This window comes from Eutrema salsugineum, unplaced genomic scaffold (assembly GCF_000478725.1).
Source record: "Eutrema salsugineum unplaced genomic scaffold, Eutsalg1_0 scaffold_7, whole genome shotgun sequence".
Lineage (NCBI taxonomy): Eukaryota > Viridiplantae > Streptophyta > Magnoliopsida > Brassicales > Brassicaceae > Eutrema > Eutrema salsugineum.
Window position 1 is genome coordinate 2,316,751 of NW_006256486.1, and position 20,275 is coordinate 2,337,025.

Genomic DNA, 20,275 nt, shown 5'->3' on the forward strand with positions numbered 1-20,275 from the left:
GCGGGCAATTTTTATCTGAAGGGGAGCTAAATGTTCAAAGAAAAAATCAAAAGAGGAAAGATTTTTTTTTTTTTACCGTATACAGTAACGAGAGACAGTGACGATAACAATCATCATTCCCAATAATTCTCACCAAGAATCAATCTTTCTCCGATTTCCTCCAATGGCGGCGGAATCAACCAGAAACCCATCTCCGCCGTCGACTTCGCCGTCGTCTCAAAGCCCAATAACGAATTTAGCCGATGACCATCTCTTCAACATCTTGCTTCTTCTTCCCGTAGATTTAGTCCTCTCTTTTTCCATGACCTGCAAGAGATACATGGCCTTGGGTTGTTCCGACAGTCTCTGGGAGGCTCTGTGCGAACGAGAATGGGGCCCACAAACTGTGGATGTCTTAAAGTCGTCGTCTTCTTCTTCCTCTTCACGAGATGGGTTTTCATGGATGATGATGTTTCAGCGACTTTATAAGATGGATTCCGTTTGTTGTCACAAAATCTCAGACCCGGATGATGGTGATGAGGAATCTTCTTCCTTTCCGATCCCTAGAGCTTCTCATTCTCTCAACTTCGTTAACGATCATCTTGTTTTGTTTGGTGGTGGCTGTCAAGGAGGTTAGCTTATCTGCCTATTAGCTAAATCATCTTCTGAAATTCTTAATTTTGTTGGAAGCAGTCGATTTTCGATTTGATCCACTTGCCTTTTTTGTTCGCTAGATGAGTGTGTTAAGCACACGCCATTTCATTAAGTGACTCTGATGCTAGTTGGATTAGAGAATTGCCGAATTGCTTGTATCAATTTGAGATCTTTGTGTTTATTGCTTTGTTTTTTTTCTTTTCTTCAGGACGCCATCTTGATGATACATGGACAGCTTATGTTAATAAGAGCGATCCAAACATAATGAAATGGAGAAAAGTTGAATCGGGAACTCCAAGTGGGAGATTTGGTCATACCTGCATCGTTATAGGCGAGCATCTACTCATATTTGGAGGAATAAACGACCGTGGAGAGCGGTTAAACGATACATGGATCGGTCAAGTCTCTTACCACGAGAGACTCTCTTGGAAACTCCTCAATGTTGGACCTTTGCAGCGTCCTCGTCCTCCTCCTCGTGGTGCTCACTCTGCTTGTTGTATTGCAGAGAAGAAGATGGTTGTACATGGAGGAATCGGGTTGAATGGAGTCAGGCTTGGAGATACATGGATTCTAGAACTTTCAGAGGATTTCACCTCAGGGACATGGCACATGGTGGAGTCTTTTCTATCACCGCCACCACGCTCGGGACATACTTTGACCTGCATTAGAGAAAACCAAGTGGTTCTATTTGGAGGCAGAGGATTAGGATATGGTGTGCTTGATGATGTTTGGATCTTGGATATTCAAGAACAGTGTGAAGAGAGATGGGTACAGCTCTTCTACGATTTCCGGGATGTTCCTGAATTTGCATCGTTGCCTCGGGTTGGTCACTCGGCTACTCTTGTATTGGGGGGTCGGATCTTGATTTATGGAGGTGAAGACTCTTATAGGCACAGGAAAGATGATTTCTGGGCTTTGGATGTTAAAACTATTCCTGCTTCAGGTTTGCAGCCACAAGGGGTTAGTTTAAACGGATCATCGGTGTGGAAAAAGCTTGATCGAATCTCATATGGACCAAAAAGCAGGTCTTTTCACCGAGCCTGTGCTGATAGTTCAGGGAGATTTGTATATGTGTTTGGCGGGATGGTTGATGATCTTCTTCAGCCTGCAGCATCGTCTGGTCTAAGGTTTGATGGAGAGCTTTTCATGGTGGAGCTTGTTCTTGGCTTCTCTGATCTAGATAATCAACAAAGACCTGGAAAAGGCATATGATAGTGGTGGTTTCTTTCTTTTGTAAAATAGCAGGTTTTCTATAAAACCATATCGATTAACCAGAAATGGAATCCAACCTGACCAATTCTCTGATTGTAAGTTAAAAACACAAAAGATGTGTTGGAACTGAAATTTTCTAGATAGATTCTGATTCAGTTTACAATATACAAATTGTCATTACATGGGATGTATACATATAATGTAAGGACTTGTTTGAAATAGGGCTCAAAGAATACAGAATAATGTTGCTTGCTTCATGAGTTAAGTATCAGTTTGGTTCTCCACATCTCTGCCATGACCTTCTTTGGGGCAGGATCATCTGGACCTTTGTCTCTTTGTCCTGACGTGAAGTATATATGTCCGTCCCAATACCCAACCAGCGTTGTTTTCACACGGTATGGTAACTTACCAATCACATACCATTTCTGTCAAAAAATGGCAAAAATCATTAGTGACACATTCAATCACGAATCTTGGACAGGTTTGAGCATGAAGGCTTTCGGGATTTTACCAATGTATTCAAGTTGAACTGGAAGATTTCACCAATGAGAACCATCTTTTTGGTTTCAGGATGCTTCTCTGTTGTTCCCCCAACGATTACAATGGAGTTATTAACGACTTTCCAAGCAAACTCAATATGGGAGTCCGGTTTTGGCATTGGTGGCATAACTTTCCATTTCATTTCTCCATCCAACATGTAGACATCACTGAATACCACCTAACAAAAAGTTGAAGAACTCATGATATCTTGAACTTATGTAACGGAATAACACCTTGATTTGCTCGTTATAAGCCATTAATCCAATACCTCCATACGACGTGAGCATTTGAAGATAGGTGATCCAGGTTTAGCCATGAAATCACCTTCTTGACCACCAATCACAAATAGTCGGTCATCAACTACTACACAAGCCCTACAATGACAAAAAAGAACCAAATGCTTTGAAGTGCAATTCGTCTTTTGTTTTACCGGAGATAGCATCGGAATAAAACAAGAACCTGTGAGGTCCTCCACGAGGGATTGGAATTTCACTTCTCCACTCGTTTTCTAATGGTTTGCCATCTTTAACGCCGATGCTCCAATGCTCAAGCCCTGGTGTAAATCGATTCTCCTTGCTTCCACCCATCACATGGAGTCTTCCTCTCCAAAGCTGAGTAGCCGGTGCATACCTGAACGTATAAACTAGTTTTCAACATTGAACATCATCGAGAGGTGCATAATGTGATCTGAAACTTGAAAAAAAAGACAAATCGTATCCACTTGCTACACAGTACCTAGGAACTGGTAAAGGAACAAAGTCGGTCCATGTATTAGTATCGGTATCAAGCACAAATGTTTTAGCTGTAGGTCCTCTGCATTGCGGACCAAATTGACCAGTAACAATATAAATGTATCGCCCATCTGTTACCATCCCTAAATGAGAATGCGCCATCTCTTTTGGCATATCGAATCTTCCTCCCCACGAGTTATCAGTGAAATTGTAGATATCAACAAGTGAATGCACAAGATCAATGGTTCCGTATCCAGCAAAGACGTATAAAAGATCCCTAATCTGAATTGCAGCTCCGTCTAGACGAGGCACAGGTGAAGAGGCCATCTTCTCCCATTTCAATTCAGGAGCTGGCAAATCTTGAAATGTCGCTGATAGTTTCCTCTCCTTAACACTCTCCTTCTTCTTCTTCTTTGTATTTTTCTCCTAAAAGCAACAAAACAGAGTTGAGTTAAGAACCCACAATGATAGTGTAACATTGAAGTAGGAATCATCTTCCTGAAAGCTAGAATTGCTAATTTCAGATGTCGAGATCTAATTACATCAACAACAGATCACAAAAGGACGGATTTTTCACCTGGTCGGAAGCGATTACGGTAGTGACGGAGGAGGGAAGAGATATTCCGGCGGACCAGTACGAGATCGCGGCGGAGGAGAATCGATGAGAAGTAACCCAGAGAAAGTCGGCAATGAGTCCGGTGGCTAGAAGCGCGATGCACGAAACCAACACTACTCTGCCGAACTTGTGCTTCTTCGCCATATCTATGTTCCTTCTCTTCTAAATTGACTTAACCCTTTCTAGAGTTTCACGAATTTTACATAAATTTGAAACCTTTTTGGCTTTTCGAGATGAGTTTAGTGAAAGATTGAAGAACATATCGGATCTTGATTTCCCAGATTCTGCTTCGTTTTTATTTCCTCTTTATATACTGTACACATGCTTAAACCAACGAAACCAAATTAATTAAATAGAGATCTACCTAAACCGAACCAAACCGTATATAAAGTTTGAGGCTTTGAGCTGCGCCAAATTCAAAAGCATAAGTAATGATGATTCTCCTCCAACTCAAGAGATCTTTCAAATACGTACTAAACTAAAACCCACAAAACAAAACATCAGAAAGATTTGTGTCTAATAAGTAAGTTCTCAAGAATATGCAAAAGAGCAAAAGATATCACACCAAAGATTGATAATGTGTGTGACATTGTTGTTTTGTTTCCATGAGATCCTAAGCAGAAACTCCATTTGTGGCCTGGTTTCTTCTGGTTTTCCATTTTCTAATCTTTGCAAAAGTATTCTCCACCTTCATTATACGTGCCTCTAGATTCGATGCTATCTCATATATTGCAAGCGTTCTCTGCTTCAATCTTTCATCATCATCGTCTTCCTTCTCATTGGATCTCTGCTTTTCTCCATCTTCATGAAGCAAACTCTCTGCTTCCTTGGTTCCATCATCGACCACAATCTTCTTCTTCTCAGCATTGATTCCATTCACATCAACCTCATCATCATAGTTTTGTCTTGTCTCTGGTGGTGACACAACAAGTTCAACTCCTCCTCCATTAGGACCGAGAAGAGGATCCGAAGGGTTGTTAACATTAGCTTGGATCAGAACCGTATTCTTCCCTCCTTTGCTTCCAGTTTCTTCTTCTTCATCATCTTCTTCACTCCTTTGCTCCATTTCTCGTGGTGCTACAGTTTCATCTTCAGATTTCTGTAGCTTTTGACAAATCCATGAGTCATTGCTATCCGCCTCAAGTCTACGTTTTTTTCCATGTGATTCAGAAGCATCTCCTCCACTTTTCTCTCTGTATCTGATCAACTCAAGAGTGGTAATGTTATCATAGCAATCCATAAAACTCTCATCATCATCCTCACGAGCTCCCTTGTGTCCCAAATGCTCACTTTTCCTCTTCACTAAATCCTTTTGAAACAACTTACTAAGTAGCACTTCTCTTGAAGCTGATTCACCACAAGCACCAATCTCGTCTTTCTTCATTTCAGATCTCACATTTTTCGTTGTTCTAAGCTTCCTAATTTTTTTGGGGTTTTCAGGAAACCCTTCTCCCAACTTCTGAAGACTTAATGGCAGTACCTGAGGAGGATCTGAAGAGTTGTTTTCGTCAGTATCTTCATTCCTTTGGTCTAGTTCTGGTGGTGATAGAGTTTCATTTTCAACAGTCCTTATCGAAGCAAGCTTTTGACGAGGGCCTGAATCACTGCTATCTTCCTCAAGTCTATTTTTTGTACCAAGCTGTTCAGAAGCATCTCTTCCATCATTCTGATCTGAATCACCATACTTCTTCTTTTTAAGTCTCATTACTTGACCAATGGTAAGGCTATCATCTTCTTCATCATTGTCTGATGGAACCTTTGTATGACAACGACCCATAGTACTCTCATCGTTCTCACGAACTCGTTTCAAATGCTCCTGTCTCTTAGAACCTGAAGGAACATAATTAGATGTATCATCATCACCACCGATGTTTCTCAATGTCAATGTTTCAGCTGATTCAACAACTCGGTTCTCCTTCTGATAATACTGAAGTTCTAGAGACGACTTCAAATGTTCCTGTCTCTTAGAACTTGAAGGAACATAATCAGATGTATCATCATCACCACCGATGTTTCTCAGTGTCAATGTTTCAGCTGATTCAACAACTCGGTTCTCCTTCGGAAAATACTGAAGTTCTAGAGACGACTTCTTCCACCACTCGCAGAACTCCGGAGTAAAACGAGGTTTTGCAGAACGAGAAGGGATGTACAATGTCAAAACATCAATAGGCTTGTTGTATTCATCCCAAGCTGCCTCCCTTGAGAGATTGTTCCGAATAACAGGACAAGGAACATCCTGAAACAATCCGAACTGTGAAGCCACTCGGTTGGGAAAGTAATGTTCCACGCAATGAATTCCAACAAGTTTAAACACCTTGATGCATCGAGCAAAAGAGATAAACTCATCATCAAGATTGGGACCAACCGGAACCCACATTGCTTTCTCAGGGTAAAACTGAGGAAACTTCCAGTTTTCAACAGCTTTTGTGTAGGGACGCCACTCAAAACTGTCCATTTTCGACTTTTTCAGAATCTCTCTCACATGGCTCGTTTCCTGTCGTTTCGGGTAAACCCAACGAGCCATTCTTGGCTCACCTTCTAGTATCATATTACGTTTTGGCTGAAGTTCCCTGAATCTCTCCCATGTCCAAACTTGAACCAACTTAAACAAGGAGCTCAATTCAATTTTGTGGGTAATGGTTGCTAAGGTGAAATCTCGAATGTGGTTTTTCAAGAGACTTAGCTCTCCATACAAATGTGCAAGAACAGCTGGAGCAAGAGCAATCTTAGTACCACGTGAAAGATGAACAGCAACTGAAAAAATGTCTCTGCCTGTGAGATGATAGTAGCGTGATGGAAACACAAAATAGCTAAGCCACAACGAAAGGAAAGCCACATGCTCAAGCTCATCACCACTGTCCATGAATCTCACCGTCCATAATACTTGAGTTATGAACTGGACTTTTTTATCTTCCTTAAACTTCCGCGCTTCTCTAGCCAGTTTCCTCCTAATCATCTCTCCTGAGCTATCCAGAGCAGCAAAATATGGTGAACCCAAAACAGAGAAACCTAGAAGCACCATAACGTCTTCAAGTGTTATGGTTGCTTCACCCCAAGGGAAGACGAAAGTGTTGGTTTCAGGACACCATTTCTCAGCAATACCCAGAATGAGATCTGTGTTTTTATGGATACTGAGTGTGGATGCCATAACAGCTTCGAAAATCCCAGCTTTTTCCCAAGTGGGTTTGTGCAAAGCAGACATTTTTCTAGCCCAAGACTTGAAATTTGGGCACGCCCTTCTCCACCCATTGAAGGAAACACTAAAAGACAGAACCTTTAAGTCAGGAGGAGACGTAGCTGATCGGTCTTGAAGAGGAAGCATAGCTTCAGATCCGTCAAAGGAAGTGGTGAAACAGGGTTCAAAAGATGAGTTTTTGGCTGCTAGGTCGACTTCTCTCTCTCTCATTTTCTGGAGAAGAAGAAGTTGAAAGAGAAAGTTTTGTTCTTTTTCTCTCTCGGTCTCTCTTTTTGATTTAACGTTTGAAGAAAGCCAGAGGCACAGAAATGATGTTGCAGAGAGGTGCTGGAACTGGAATGCAAAAACAGTTCCTTTTTAAGGTAATTGGAAAGACACTAATTGATTAAGGGAAAGGTCTCATCATCAGTCAAAATCAAATAAATATATTTCTCTTTTCAAATCCTTTGAAAATTGTTTCATCGTTTGGCAGTCTGTGTCTTATCTCTTATTAGCCTGCAACAACAATATTAAGAAAAAAAAATGATTTTTATGAGAGTGACAAATATTAGAAAAAGATTAATACTAAAAATATAATTTGTTGTAACAAATCAGACCTGAATGGACTTTGTTGACCAAACACAATTATTCAAATTCTCAGGGACCCAAATTCTCATTAACCGATCGAATACATCCGACTTGAACCAAACTTAATCAAACAAACCGAACTATATAAACAAAAATTTCTGTTAAGTATTATAAAGCCTGATGTTTTAAAAAAAAAAAAAAAAAGATAAGTATCATAAAGCCATGACTAAAAAGTTTCTTGTTTTGAACTAGAGATGCTGTGTCCTTTAAAAGTTTCTCTGCACCTAATTCAAAAGCAGAAAGTAGTGATTCCCCCCCATTTGATAGATCTTTCAAATACTAATACCATACAGCTTTTGCGTCTGATGTGTTCTATACATATGCAAAAGAGCAAAAGAAATTACAACAAAAGATTGATAATGTGTGACATTGTTGTTTCCATGAAAAGTTTCAGATCAGAAGCTTTAGACACGATTAGCTTAAGCAGAAACTCCGTTTTTTATCTGGTTTCTTCTGGTTTTCCATTCTCTAATCTCTGCCAAAGTCTTCTCCACCTTCATCATACGTGCCTCTAGATTCGATGCTAGCTCATATACTGCAAGCTTTCTCTGCTTCAATCTTTCATCATCTTCTATGTTAGCTTCACTGCACAACTTCTCATTAGACTTCTGTTTTTCTCCATCTTCATTGAGCAGACACTCAACTTCCTTGTTTCCATCATCGATCATAGTCTCCTTCTCTGCATTGTTTCCATTTACATGAATCTCACCATTACAGATTTGTCTTGCTTCTGGTAATGACACAACAATGTCAACTATTCCTCCATTAGCACCGAGAGGAGGATTTAGAGAGTTGTTTTCATTAGATAGGATCAGATCTGTAATCTTCTCTGCTTCACTTCCACTTTCTTCTTCATCATTCTCTTCACTCTTTTGCTCTATTTCTTGTGGTGCCACAGCTTCATCATCTCCAGAAGTAAGGTTTTGACCAAGGCCTGAATCATTGTTATCCGCCTCGTGTCTACTTCTTTTTCCAAGGGATTCAGAAGCATCTCCTCCTGTTTTCTTTCTTGATTTGTACAACTGAGCAATGGTAATATCACCATAACAATCCATACGATTCTCATCATCATCCTCACGAGGTCGCTTGGTTCTCTGGTTTCTCAAGCGTGTCCTCTTTGCTAACTCCTTCTGAAACAACTCACCAAGTGGCACTTCTGTTGAAGCTGATCCACCACAATCACCACTCTTGTCTTTCTTGATCTCAGATCTCATATTTTTCGCTATTCGACGCTTCTTACATCTCGTGAGTTTTAAAGGAAACCCTGCTCCCAGATTCTGAAGCACTTGACCCAATGACAGTACCTTAGGAGATACATCATCATGATCAGCTGTATTTCTTGCGTTAAAAGGTTCACTTGATCCTGAAGAATCCAAAAACTCTGAAACTGATTTCAGCCACCAGTCTCGGTATCTTGCAGTAACAGAAGTTGTAGCGAGACGAGAAGGCACATAAATCTTTAGACCATCGAGTGACTTATTATAATCATCCCATGCCTCTTTTTCTGTGAAGCTGGAATGATCACTAACCAAACCAGGAAGATCTTGACTCAACCCAAATTGCATTGCCACTCGATTCGGATAGTAATCCTCTACAAAACCAACCCCAACAAGCTGAGAAACTCTCATACATCGAGCAAACGAAACAAACTCATCGTCAAGATTGTCATCAACAGTAATCCACATAGCTTCTTCAAGGTAAAACCGAGGAGGAATCCAATTATCTAAAGGTTTAGTGTATGGCCGCCAGTCAAAATCATCAAAACTCAAACTCTCCTTCCTCTTATTTAAACAGCTCCATCGAGCAATTCTCGGTTCACCTCTTCTTATCTCTCTAGCTTCTGGTCTTATGTTTCTGAATCTCTCCCACGCCCAAACTTGGACCAACTTAAACAGCGATTTGATAATTTGAGTGGACTTATCTCTAGCAAAAGCTCGTATTTGACCTAAATCTCTGTATATACTTGCGAGAACAGGAGGGGCAAGTGCAATCCTTTCACCTCTAGCCAAACGAACAGCAATGGGAAGAACATATCTCGAAATACAACGACGAGACTTGGGTGGGAAAACGAAATGCGAAAGCCACATTGCAATAAAAGCTTCATGCTCTTCCATCGAATCGCCTCTGCCTCTGAAACTCGAAATCCATTGAAATTGACTCACGCGCCCACCTTTGGTTACTTTATCTAGAATCTCTAGCCTCACTTTCTCCAGTTTCTCCACGGAATCTCTCATCTCCGAGCTTTCTAAAGGAGCAAAAGCAGGAGAACCCAAAACAGAAAAGCCTAGAAGCACCATCACATCCTCGAGCGTTATCGTTGCTTCACCCCAAGGGAAAACGAATGATTTCGTCTCAGGACACCATTTCTCAACGAGGGCTTGAATCAAAGACTGGTTTTTGGGGATTTTGTATGTTGATGCTTTGATTGCCTCAAAAATCCCAGCTCTTCTCCAAGTGGGTTCATACAAAGCTTCCATTTTTTCAGCCCATGATCTGAAATCTCCATCTGGAAACCAAAACCCAGTGAACGAAATCCTGGAAAATGAGTCTTTTAGATCTGATGAAGAAACAGAGGAACGGTAACGAGGAAGCTCGGCTACAGGACCGTCAATGGAAGTTACATAGGGTTTTAGAAAATGGGCTTTCATCAAACAAGTATCTTTCTGATTGTCTGCATTCGAATCCATCTGTAGAAGAAGATGAAAAGTGAAATAACGTTTTTCTGTTTTCTTCTGAGACCAAGAGGAAGATCAAAAGTTTCGTTCTTTTTTTTCTTTTGTTATTTTAAAGTTTGTTTGAATAATAAAAATATGACGCATGCAGCTGGTACTGGAGTTGAATGGAATAGTTTCTTTAAATGGTAACTGCATAAGGAAAGAGAAAACTGAACCAAAATTTGAAAACAAGCAATTTTTAGTATCAAAAAATTCAAATTTCTTCAACTTGGTGGATAGACTAGAGTTTTGATTTGATCAAGAATGAACCGAGGAGTATAGCATTTGGATAATTCGCTTCAGATTTGTAACTTGCTTCGATTGAATTAGATTCAACTCCATTTTAGTTCAATTTTTTCAGTGCTAATTTCGGTTCGAATATTTCAACTCGGTTTAAATGAACAATTTTGCTTAAAGTTTCAACCTTTTGTTGTCATCAAGAAAAACACATGCATTTTATACAGTCATGGTAAGTATACAAAATGCAGCTTTTGCCCATACCAGAATTTTTGACTTAGTAGAGTAACAGGAAAAAGAAATTACCAAAAAAAAAAACCTACTTCGAGTTTAGGGTTTAGAATTAGACTCAGTTACTGTGTTGATCTGAGTCGTCGTCGAGGTTAGTTGTAATATCCTATTTTGTAGATGACATAATACCCTAAAACTGATCTCTTTTACCTTCACTTTTGTGTTCCATGTTAAAAACCTCTTAAAGCTTTTTCTATATATAGACAATTTCACTTCTACTTCCTTCTTTTATCAGTCTTTACCTTTCTGCAAATCAAAGATGTATAACAAAAAAAAACGAAATGGAGTGTTAGCAACAAAAAAAAAAGTTTCAGGTTTGCTTTAAAGCGGAAATTGCTCACCTTTCACTCATACACTTTTGTCGAGATCTTTCTACAGTGAGCCTGAAAAAGGTTATGGGTTTAGAGAATCTGGCTGTCCATAGTATGAGACAATGTCTGATTTAGGGAGGTTTTGAACGTACCCATGTGCTAGGCTGGTTGACCTGATGAGGCTGCCTTATTCTGCTCGGTATCAGACTCAGTTTGGCGGGATTCATCAGACTTTTTGGGGGAACCAAACAGGCTTTCAGGAAGATTGCTCTCAAGACTCGTCTCTTGCCTTCAGAAATGATAAATAAACCGCATGTAAGAACTAATGTAGCCTATATGGGTAACAAGAAGACTTAAAGCCATGTTTCATATCATTCATTTACCCTTTGTAGAAATCGTTCCTGTATCCACGTTCTTCGTTGCTGTCTGCTACTAGCTGAGAATGTTTCTCACCTCTATCAATATCGCCTGACCAAAGGATAACAAGAGGGGAAAAGAATGAATAAAGACCGGAAAAAGAAAAAAGCTTAAACCTTGAGAGCAACAACAAAAACAACAACAACCTTCCATGATTTCTCCAATGTTGTTTTCTGATCGAAAGAGAAGGCTATGATTAAATCGAGGCGGGAAACGAGCAGGAGAGCCTATAGAAAGACTACGCTGGTGATGGTGAAATGGTTCCTTCTCCATGTCGGACATTTGCAGATTCAAGAACCTTCTTTGGAGTTCTACTTCTATGGCTTGTTGTATTTCAGCTTCCTGCTCGGCTTTCCTTCTCAGCATCTCGTGTGTGCTGTTTGAAAACATCCTTGGTCCTGGTAACGAAAAGACAAATGCAGAGTTAGTATCTGAGTAAGAAAGAAACAAACCAAAAAATCGGTTTCTAAGCTCAATCGAAACTAACCCAAGTGACAGTCATATAGATCCATTCCAGAAGGACTTGACGAAGGAGAATAGTTCCCTCTCTCTATGAGCTGTTGCAGCTGCTGCTGTTGCCTCTTGCTATTGTTTTACCAAACTACAGTAAGTAAATGAACCCAAGAGACGATAAAAGATGAGGAAAAAAAGAAGGATCAAGAACTGGTGGTTTACTTTTGAAGAATTTTTCCTTTCTCCTTGTATGGTTTAACGAGCACACGTGAGCCACAGATGAAATGAGGTTTCCTCGAGCCAATATGCTTCTCACAGTTTCAGCATTAGCGAAAGTAACAAACCCATACATCCGTTGCTGCTGATATGGAATCCTCACATCTTCCACGGCTCCAAATTCGCTACACATTCAAGAAGAAACAATCACTATCAAAACGAACAAGAAACATTCGATAACCCAATTATGTCCCAACAACAACATTCAAAATCCTATATTACCTGAAATAATGGGAGACGTCTGAATCGGTGAATGAGCTTTCAGATGGAAATGTCAAGTAAATCTGTCTAGCGACTGAATCATCTCTTTCAAGCCTCCCTGGATTATAGTAGTAACCACCTTCTTCTCCAAACTGTCCTGTTCCTTGTCTGCAAGAAACAAGCCCCCAAAGCTCAAAAAGTCAAAATTGTTGATACAAAACTTGTGCTCACCAAATGCTACACCTTTTTTTCTGTAAAGTCTGAGTCTTTACTAACCAAACATATACAGAGAAAGCAAACAAACAATGAGAGCCCAAAAATCCAAAATTTACCTTTGCCGGAGGAATTGAGCAGCAGCCATTCTCTGTTGCTGAGCTAACTTCATCATCATCATCTCCTCTCTCTGTAAACAAACGTAGCCCCTCTCACCACCAGAGGAACCGAAATCATCAACTAAACCGGCCTGTGGGAACCGGTAACCGGCTCCTCCAAACCCTGGTTCCTCTGATTCGAGACAAGCATCGTTTGCCGAGAAGCTCCTTTTGTGCAGATAAGCGAATGGATCCTCGTTGTTGAGAAACGGAAAGTGATTACTCGGTTGTTGTTGTTGTTGCTCGTCGACGAAATCTCCGGAAGAAGAAGCGAAAAGAGATGAACAGTCACGAAATGGGCTAGAATCGAAGTTAGGGTTAGCGTTGAGAGTTCCCGCAGTTAAGGAAGGAGAGAAATGGTTAGGGTTTCTCGAAAACTCCAAGAACCCATCCCTTGGAGAAGACTGAGACAATGGCTGGTGATGGATATTGATGGGTCTCGAGAGAGGGTTTGGTGAGAAACCGTTCGAGGAAAGACCCAAATCGGACTTTGCTTTTCGACAGAAACTCTGTAAGAGAGTGTCAGGGCCAAAAGCAATACGAATCAAATCTCTCTCTTCCATGTCTTGCAATAGAAAATAGCCAATGATTTTGGGAGCGTTCTCTGGTTCTAAAGTTCTGATCTTTTTAAAGATAATGGAAGTTGGATCGTCGGGATCCATGGCCGGCAAATTTTGTTTATTTTTTCCGAGAGGATGGTGAAGAAGACGAAGGAAAAACCAAAAGCTTTTTTGCTTTTACTCTCTGAGGAAAATGGGTTTTTTTCTCTTCGGTTTGTGTTAAATCATAAATGTATGTTTCCTTTAGGAATTTGTTATGATTTTGTCTTGTAAAAAGCATTTAGCAAATATTATATAACAAAAACAAATATAAAGATCCGAATTCTCTGTTGTATTTCTTTTTGGGGTTTTGTTTTGTAATCGCGTTTAGGGTTTTTGAAGTGGGTAAAGAGCGGGATTAAGAGTGACCAAAAACAAAATTCATTTTCTTCCTGAATTTTTGGTAAATTAATTAAAAATATATTAAAATATTAATTGCGATTTTTTTCCCGAGTAGCCTAGTAGGCATCAACGCTATTTCCCCTTTTCTTGGATAAAGAAGCTTTTCGATTTTTTTTTCCATTTTTTGAAAAATTGTAGTCATTCTTTCTATGTTTATTAGATTGATATGATTGGGTAGAGATAGATAGATACGCTTTTACATAACCCCTAAAGAATAGTTAGGTATTAATGGGTTTGATTTGTAACTATTTACCTCAATGGTTAGAGAGGTAGACGTAGAACTTATACTATTTTCGATAGTCACAAATAACAAAAGTGGAAATAAATAATAATTATATTTCTATTTCTTCTGATATCTATCCTTACTTTCTTACAGTATTTTGCTACCACTTCTTGTTCTCTTATTCTTCTAAAATAATTTCTCAAAGGGCTCGCTCATTAACCATAAAATAATTTTTTTTGTCACAGAGCTCTTTGCTTCTCTTCTCCCGTCACACCAAAACCCGCGCGTGACATTAATTATCCTCAAGTCAATTTATTTTCCTCAGTAGTAACGAGTGTAGGGGCTTCAATTACTCAACTTTATATCCTAGCCGTTCAAGCTGTCTATTTATATGTATATAATTAAACGGCAAAGATTGCTTGATGAGAACACGTGTGATGTTAAATAGTTGTTGTCCATTGACCGTGGTTTTTGGAGTGTTCCTACTTGTTTGGTCAATAGAATCAGACAAGGCAAAATAAATTTTATACGAGAAATGAGTCAAATGACGAAAGGCTAACACTCTATTTTCTTTATAAAAGAAATGCTCTTGTTCTTTAACCAGTCTAAAAAAATGTTTGGATGGCAGATTTATTCGTTAATATTTATTTTATTTTTCGTTTTGGGATATTAGAAAGCAATACTCGACTGGAATGATCATGTGTAAATGGATAAAACAACGATGATCACCATCAAAATAAGAACCGATATCTATTGTAAAGGTTAAAGTACCAAAAATATAATTGTAGTATCTTAATTCTTAAGTGATTAAATAATCTGACATCATCGACACAAGATAAATAATTGAACATCATGAAAGCTAATAAAAGGTATGCCATGATTCAATCTCGAGTGTGGTATCTCTTTTCTTGTGATAAAGGTTATGAAGGTTTACAATCCTATTTATCAAAAAAAAGGTTTACAATCCTTTTCGTTGCTTCTAACTATTTTACCATAAATTAACGTTTGTAATAAAATGTTTTCTACTAAAACACAAACAAAATTTGATGTGTTAAGATGACATACTCGAACCCGGCGCTGAGATGAAGGAGAGAATCAAATTGCTTTCATTTATTTTTTTTTTTTTTTAAAGCATGCTTCCAGAAACTTCTGATCCCAAAACGAGAAACGGACGTTCAGCCTTCGATAACTGTTACACATGCCCATAAAGTTCTTTAGACGGAATCATCCACTAGACCACTATACTGTGAAAACTGAAAATAATAATGTGTTTAAAGCTCTTTTCTTGATTTTCCTTGTACTTGAATTCTTTTAATTTACTTTAGGGACATCGGAATACATCACCAGTCTACTCTCCAATGTTTGATTCATCCCATAAGATGATAAGAAATGTCCCGAGTTAAAATCTTCACGAGATAACCAAAACGCAGCTCTGGCGAGCATACCATATTAATATATACTGAGCTTTTGTTACCAACAATTACATAGATGCAAGCTTCTTAATTAAGAAGTTAGAACCGAGGTTTCTTTAGTAAAACTTTCTATTTAATTTTATTAAAATTTGCATTTTTTTAAAAAAGCATATAAATCTTAACCACAAAAACATCACTAGAGTTAGAGTTAATTTCTTAATAGTAGTAGTAATTTAGCTGCGAAAAATTAAATGTTTCAGCAGCTATTTTATGTCTTCATTTAGGTATGATGAGACTGAGATAATGCAAGTTTGCACCATTTGAAAAGAGGATTTTAATCAAAAGCTGTTAGAAGAAGCCCAAAAAAAAAGAAAAGGCTTAGTTAGCTTTAATTCATAAGCGTGCAAAAGCCCATAAACGGCCCAATTAATGCCCAATTAAGGCCCAGTTTCATTGGTATAAACCACTGGGAGAAATATCTAGATTAGACGAAAACTCTCCCTAAGACAAAGGAAACAAACACAAAAGAGTTGTGGCTGCAGTAGAATAAACGGGAAGAGATTCGATCGGCATCAGACGGCGGCGGCTTAAGTTATGGCGAACATGGAATCTGAAGCAGTCGATTTTGAGCCGGAGGAGGATGACCTTATGGACGAAGATGCCGGAGCAGTTGACGCCGGTGATGTTTCCCCACGCGCTGGCCATATGAGGCTTAGGTCAGCTATCGCCGGAGCAAATGGCGAATCGGCGCAGAGGAAGACCAAAGGCCGTGGGTTTAAAGACGACAAAGATTCCGATCGCCAGCGTCCCCTTTCCTCTCGCGATTTCGAATCACTCGGTTCCGATGGCGGTCATGGCCCTCAGCGATGTAATTTCTCTCAGTCTCTCCCACTTTAGGGTCAGATTATCTTTGTTTTAGTAATGTGAGCTTGCTTGATTCCTTGCGTCGTTGATTGATTTGTGTTTCTAGGGTTTCTCTAAGAATTCAATTTTGACCTAGATATCTTTGTTTTAGTAGATTGGTCTAGAAGTTGTTCTGGATATATCTGTTGCGTCCTTTTCTCTCCATCGACTAAGTGAAGAATTTCACCTGTAATGGTTTTAGCTAAACTGAAGCGTAGTTTGTGAGTACTGAACATAGTTTCTTCGAGCAAGAATAAAGTGTAAAATGTTTGTAGACGGAGAAAGAGATACAAACTTTTTGTTGTGTTCTGATTGTAGACATTGGTAGATGAGACTTAGAACTGTTGTGGATGATTGTTTGTGTTTATGTGTAGCCATTGAGGGTTGGATTATTTTGGTCACCGGAGTTCATGAGGAGGCACAGGAGGATGATTTAACGAATGCTTTTGGTGATTTTGGTCAGATAAAGAGTCTACATCTCAATCTCGATCGCCGTACTGGTTTTGTCAAGGTATGGAGTGTCTCCTTTGTTCCTCGTGGCTCTTGATGGTTTAACACCCTTTTGGTTTTTGCTAAAATCAAGCTAACTCTTTTGGTGTGTTAGATTATCTGTCATGACTAACATTAAAGATATGATATTCTGGATAGTGCAATAATGTTTTATCCCAGATTACAGTCCTCTGGGATAATTAATACATCATGTTGAGTATATCTTAAACGAAGAGTCAGAATGATAAGATGTGTGTCAGAATGCTGGTGTACTGAGTCTGGTTTTTCTTCAGTTTTGGTGAATATCTCTAATGGAAGTTGTATTGATTTGTTTGCCCACTTGGTTTTGTCTTGTTGTATAGGGCTATGCTTTGATAGAATATGAGAAGAGTGAAGAAGCACAAAGCGCTATTACAGCAATGAATGGTGCTGAGATTCTTTCTCAGACTGTCAGCGTTGACTGGGCCTTCAGCAAGGGACCTAGTTTTGGATCTTACAGGAGAAAGAACGCGAGGTTTGTTTCCTAATGGCTCTTCTGTATCGACTCTCATAACCAAGTAGGAGTAGAGTTGTTTGCTATTTTGTTGAGTTGAAGTCGAGTGTTGATAAGTATGAAAAGTTACTAATTAAGCACAAATGCGAGTGAGAAGAAGTCTTTAAATTTAGAGTTAAGATTGTGTATGTCAAATCTTTCAACGGAGTAAGTGACTTTTGAAGTCATTTCATGTTAGTGTTGGCAGTTATATTCATATCATCCTTTGATCATTGGGTTCTTCTGCGGTTTTGAAGGTCTGGGAGGTCACAACGTTCACGAAGCCCGAGAAGACGTTACTGATTGTATGATTTGGTTTAAGAGTTGTCTCAGTTCGCTCAGTATTTGTGATTTTCTCTCTTATCTGTAAGGTGCGGATATAAGTCCCGAGTGTGAGACTTGTTTTGTTTTCTCTTTTAGTAGGTTTGGCTGTTTTTACGTTGTTTGATCTTTATGCATTTTGCATGGGATTGTCGCGTATTTAACACCATGAGCTCTGTTTTAATGCTTGAATTTGGTTTGGGAGAAAAAAAAAACATTGGGAAGATGATGCTTTAATTACGTTATCAATATTGCTGCATATTTGGGTGAAAGAAAGTGAAAACGAAATTTTGATTAGTTGTAAATGTTAAAATGATCGACCATTCATGATTCTACCCCAAAAAAAAAATTCGTATTGCCTATTGGCTGCTATATTAATTTAGAACATTAGTTGGAGTTAGCTAATTTGTTTTACATCTAATAACTACGGAAGTCTCCACCATATTGCATCATTCCTTAAGAGCCGTAACTAATTGAATTTAAAATAAATATGTTAACAGAAGTCATCAAAGGTTGATGATTAGAGTTGTACTTGCTTGATACTCACAGTATGCATGATTTCTTGTACGAACTATAATCATCAATATTTTGTGCATCAAGCAAGTGCCACATTATTTGTATTTTACATAGATATATTTATCTATATCATTTTAGTCGGTAAACCATATAATAAAATACGATGTTTCATTCAAACAAAACGTAATGATAATATAAGTGAATTTACCAAGACAATAAACACAAGATTACACATAGCTGACTTTTTATGCTTTCAGTTTTTATATTGCAAACCGAACTTCTTGTCAGAAAAAAAAAAGAAAAGCAAGAAAATTACAAACGGAACCGTTGGAACAGTTAATACTTAATACTCGAACTACTTAATACTTTAACATTATTCGTACAAAAGTAAAATGTTTTACTTTTTTTAATAATGTATATTCGTAAAATAGGAACTTTAATAAGGGTTTGTTTGATAAGACTATACCTTAGATTCAGTTGAATTTAGAATCTGGGTGTCTATCTCTTTTCTGGAAACTTTTATTACGGTTTTTATTTCAAAAAGTATATATAAATCGTACTCTAGATATCTACCAAAAGTTTGTGAAATGTAGCTGCTAAATTAGAATAGTACAAGTTTTTTTTTTCATCTTAAGAAACCAAGGACACAATACACTTAATAATATTAGATAGTGTTAGGAAGTAGTAATAGACCTATAATTTATGTTTGTGTTAGATACTAAAAAAATGTAGTTAGACCTAGTTACACACCAAGTTAAAGATAACCATAAATCATGAAAATAATAAATGGACAGACCAAAAAAGAAAATAATGACCTATAAATAACTATATCGGTGCCAACTACCACGCATTTAATTCCTTTCCCTTTTCATTTAACACCTGTGAAGGACTTGTTGTGAACTTGTGACTTGTGTGCTTCTCTTTCTTTTCATTTCATCAAATTATCATTATCTTAATTCTCTTTATTTAACTTTCATATAAGAATTAGGAAAGAAACCGCGCATATACGCGGATCTTGTTTTAATTTATATTTTAAATAATACATTTTTAGAATTTGTATTAAATTTTATTTTTACCATTAATATTCTTTTCTTTTAAAATATTTATATTTTCTGATTTCTTCTAGGTGATAAATTATTTGTAATCTCTTCCACACCGGTTGTACCAAATAATCCAATTTTTCTCCTACGGTAATGAGGGATTAAAAATCTACCATTTTAATTTATATATAAAAACGTAATAGCTCATAGAAAAATTTACCATTTGAGTTTTTTGGTTATATATATTTTATTGATTACATCTTTTTAAAAATTACTAAAAAAACTTTGTATGACATTTTTATATATCCACTTTTTTTTACTATTATTTTTTAATAATTTTTTATTTCTTTAATCATTTATTGAATATTTTTTGTGTGTTATAATTTTATTAGTTAGAGTTTTATATACGATTATTTAAAACTTCTTAACTTATTCAGTCTGATAATTTTTTTCACTTTCATAAAAATTTAATTATACTTTTAGTTTGAAAATGTAGTTTAAATCACTTAGAAAGAAGAAATGGAATGATGTATTTCAAAAAATCTTATATTATATAATATTTATAAGTTTTGATATATTTAAAATAAATTTGAATTTATTTATTTAAATATATTTGTTATACATATTAATATTTATTTATGTTCTTTAATGCTTTTTCTTTAAATATGATTAATTGTTTATTTCATTAAGATTTTAAATGGACAGGTGGCGCTTTCTTCAGTGCTGATGTGGCAAGCAGCTGGAGAAAGTTGGTCAAATTTTATATATAAGATAATCTCAATAAAGTATTTAGAATTAGTCTAATCTAGCAAATTTTCTTTGATAATCAAAATATCACATTTCTATAGCTTTTAGTTACAAAACTAAGATAACAAACGATAATGCTATGTGTGAACAAACGATAATGTTTTGTGTAAACAGACGATAATTTTAATGAAAAAATAAAATTTGAAGTGACAAGGACAATTTGTAAGGAAAGTTATCACAGAGTTTCATAGGTTTCAGGAATTTC

General features: G+C 37.5%; 5 protein-coding genes and 1 pseudogene across 5 annotated transcripts; 2 read left to right on the plus strand and 4 right to left on the minus strand.

Annotated features, from left to right (window-relative positions):
• Positions 1–163: 163 nt before the first annotated feature.
• LOC18010753 (F-box/kelch-repeat protein At1g51550) lies at positions 164–2,064 on the plus strand. The gene is made up of 2 exons (XM_006392973.2): positions 164–611; positions 842–2,064. Exons 1-2 carry the CDS (start codon positions 164–166, stop codon positions 1,843–1,845), a joined length of 1,452 nt encoding a protein of 483 aa, XP_006393035.1. The 3' UTR covers positions 1,846–2,064.
• On the minus strand, positions 1,964–4,005 carry LOC18010596 (kelch repeat-containing protein At3g27220). Its single transcript, XM_006392974.2, has 6 exons — positions 3,694–4,005; positions 3,121–3,542; positions 2,845–3,015; positions 2,654–2,759; positions 2,357–2,563; positions 1,964–2,270 (listed from the first exon to the last, which is right to left on the minus strand). The coding sequence occupies exons 1-6, from the start codon at positions 3,874–3,876 to the stop codon at positions 2,100–2,102; spliced, it is 1,260 nt and encodes a 419-aa protein (XP_006393036.1). The 5' UTR covers positions 3,877–4,005; the 3' UTR covers positions 1,964–2,099.
• A 340-nt stretch (positions 4,006–4,345) lies between these two features.
• LOC18010886 lies at positions 4,346–7,138 on the minus strand. Its single transcript, XM_024150366.1, has 3 exons — positions 5,636–7,138; positions 5,418–5,548; positions 4,346–4,931 (listed from the first exon to the last, which is right to left on the minus strand). The coding sequence occupies exons 1-3, from the start codon at positions 7,136–7,138 to the stop codon at positions 4,346–4,348; spliced, it is 2,220 nt and encodes a 739-aa protein (XP_024006134.1).
• An 836-nt stretch (positions 7,139–7,974) lies between these two features.
• On the minus strand, positions 7,975–10,242 carry LOC18010448. Its single transcript, XM_024150367.1, has 2 exons — positions 8,520–10,242; positions 7,975–8,372 (listed from the first exon to the last, which is right to left on the minus strand). The coding sequence occupies exons 1-2, from the start codon at positions 10,240–10,242 to the stop codon at positions 7,975–7,977; spliced, it is 2,121 nt and encodes a 706-aa protein (XP_024006135.1).
• A 503-nt stretch (positions 10,243–10,745) lies between these two features.
• On the minus strand, positions 10,746–13,553 carry LOC18010449 (annotated as a pseudogene).
• A 2,395-nt stretch (positions 13,554–15,948) lies between these two features.
• On the plus strand, positions 15,949–17,966 carry LOC18010638 (RNA-binding protein Y14). Its single transcript, XM_006392984.2, has 4 exons — positions 15,949–16,330; positions 16,740–16,876; positions 17,217–17,368; positions 17,644–17,966. The coding sequence occupies exons 1-4, from the start codon at positions 16,057–16,059 to the stop codon at positions 17,687–17,689; spliced, it is 609 nt and encodes a 202-aa protein (XP_006393046.1). The 5' UTR covers positions 15,949–16,056; the 3' UTR covers positions 17,690–17,966.
• Positions 17,967–20,275: the final 2,309 nt, after the last annotated feature.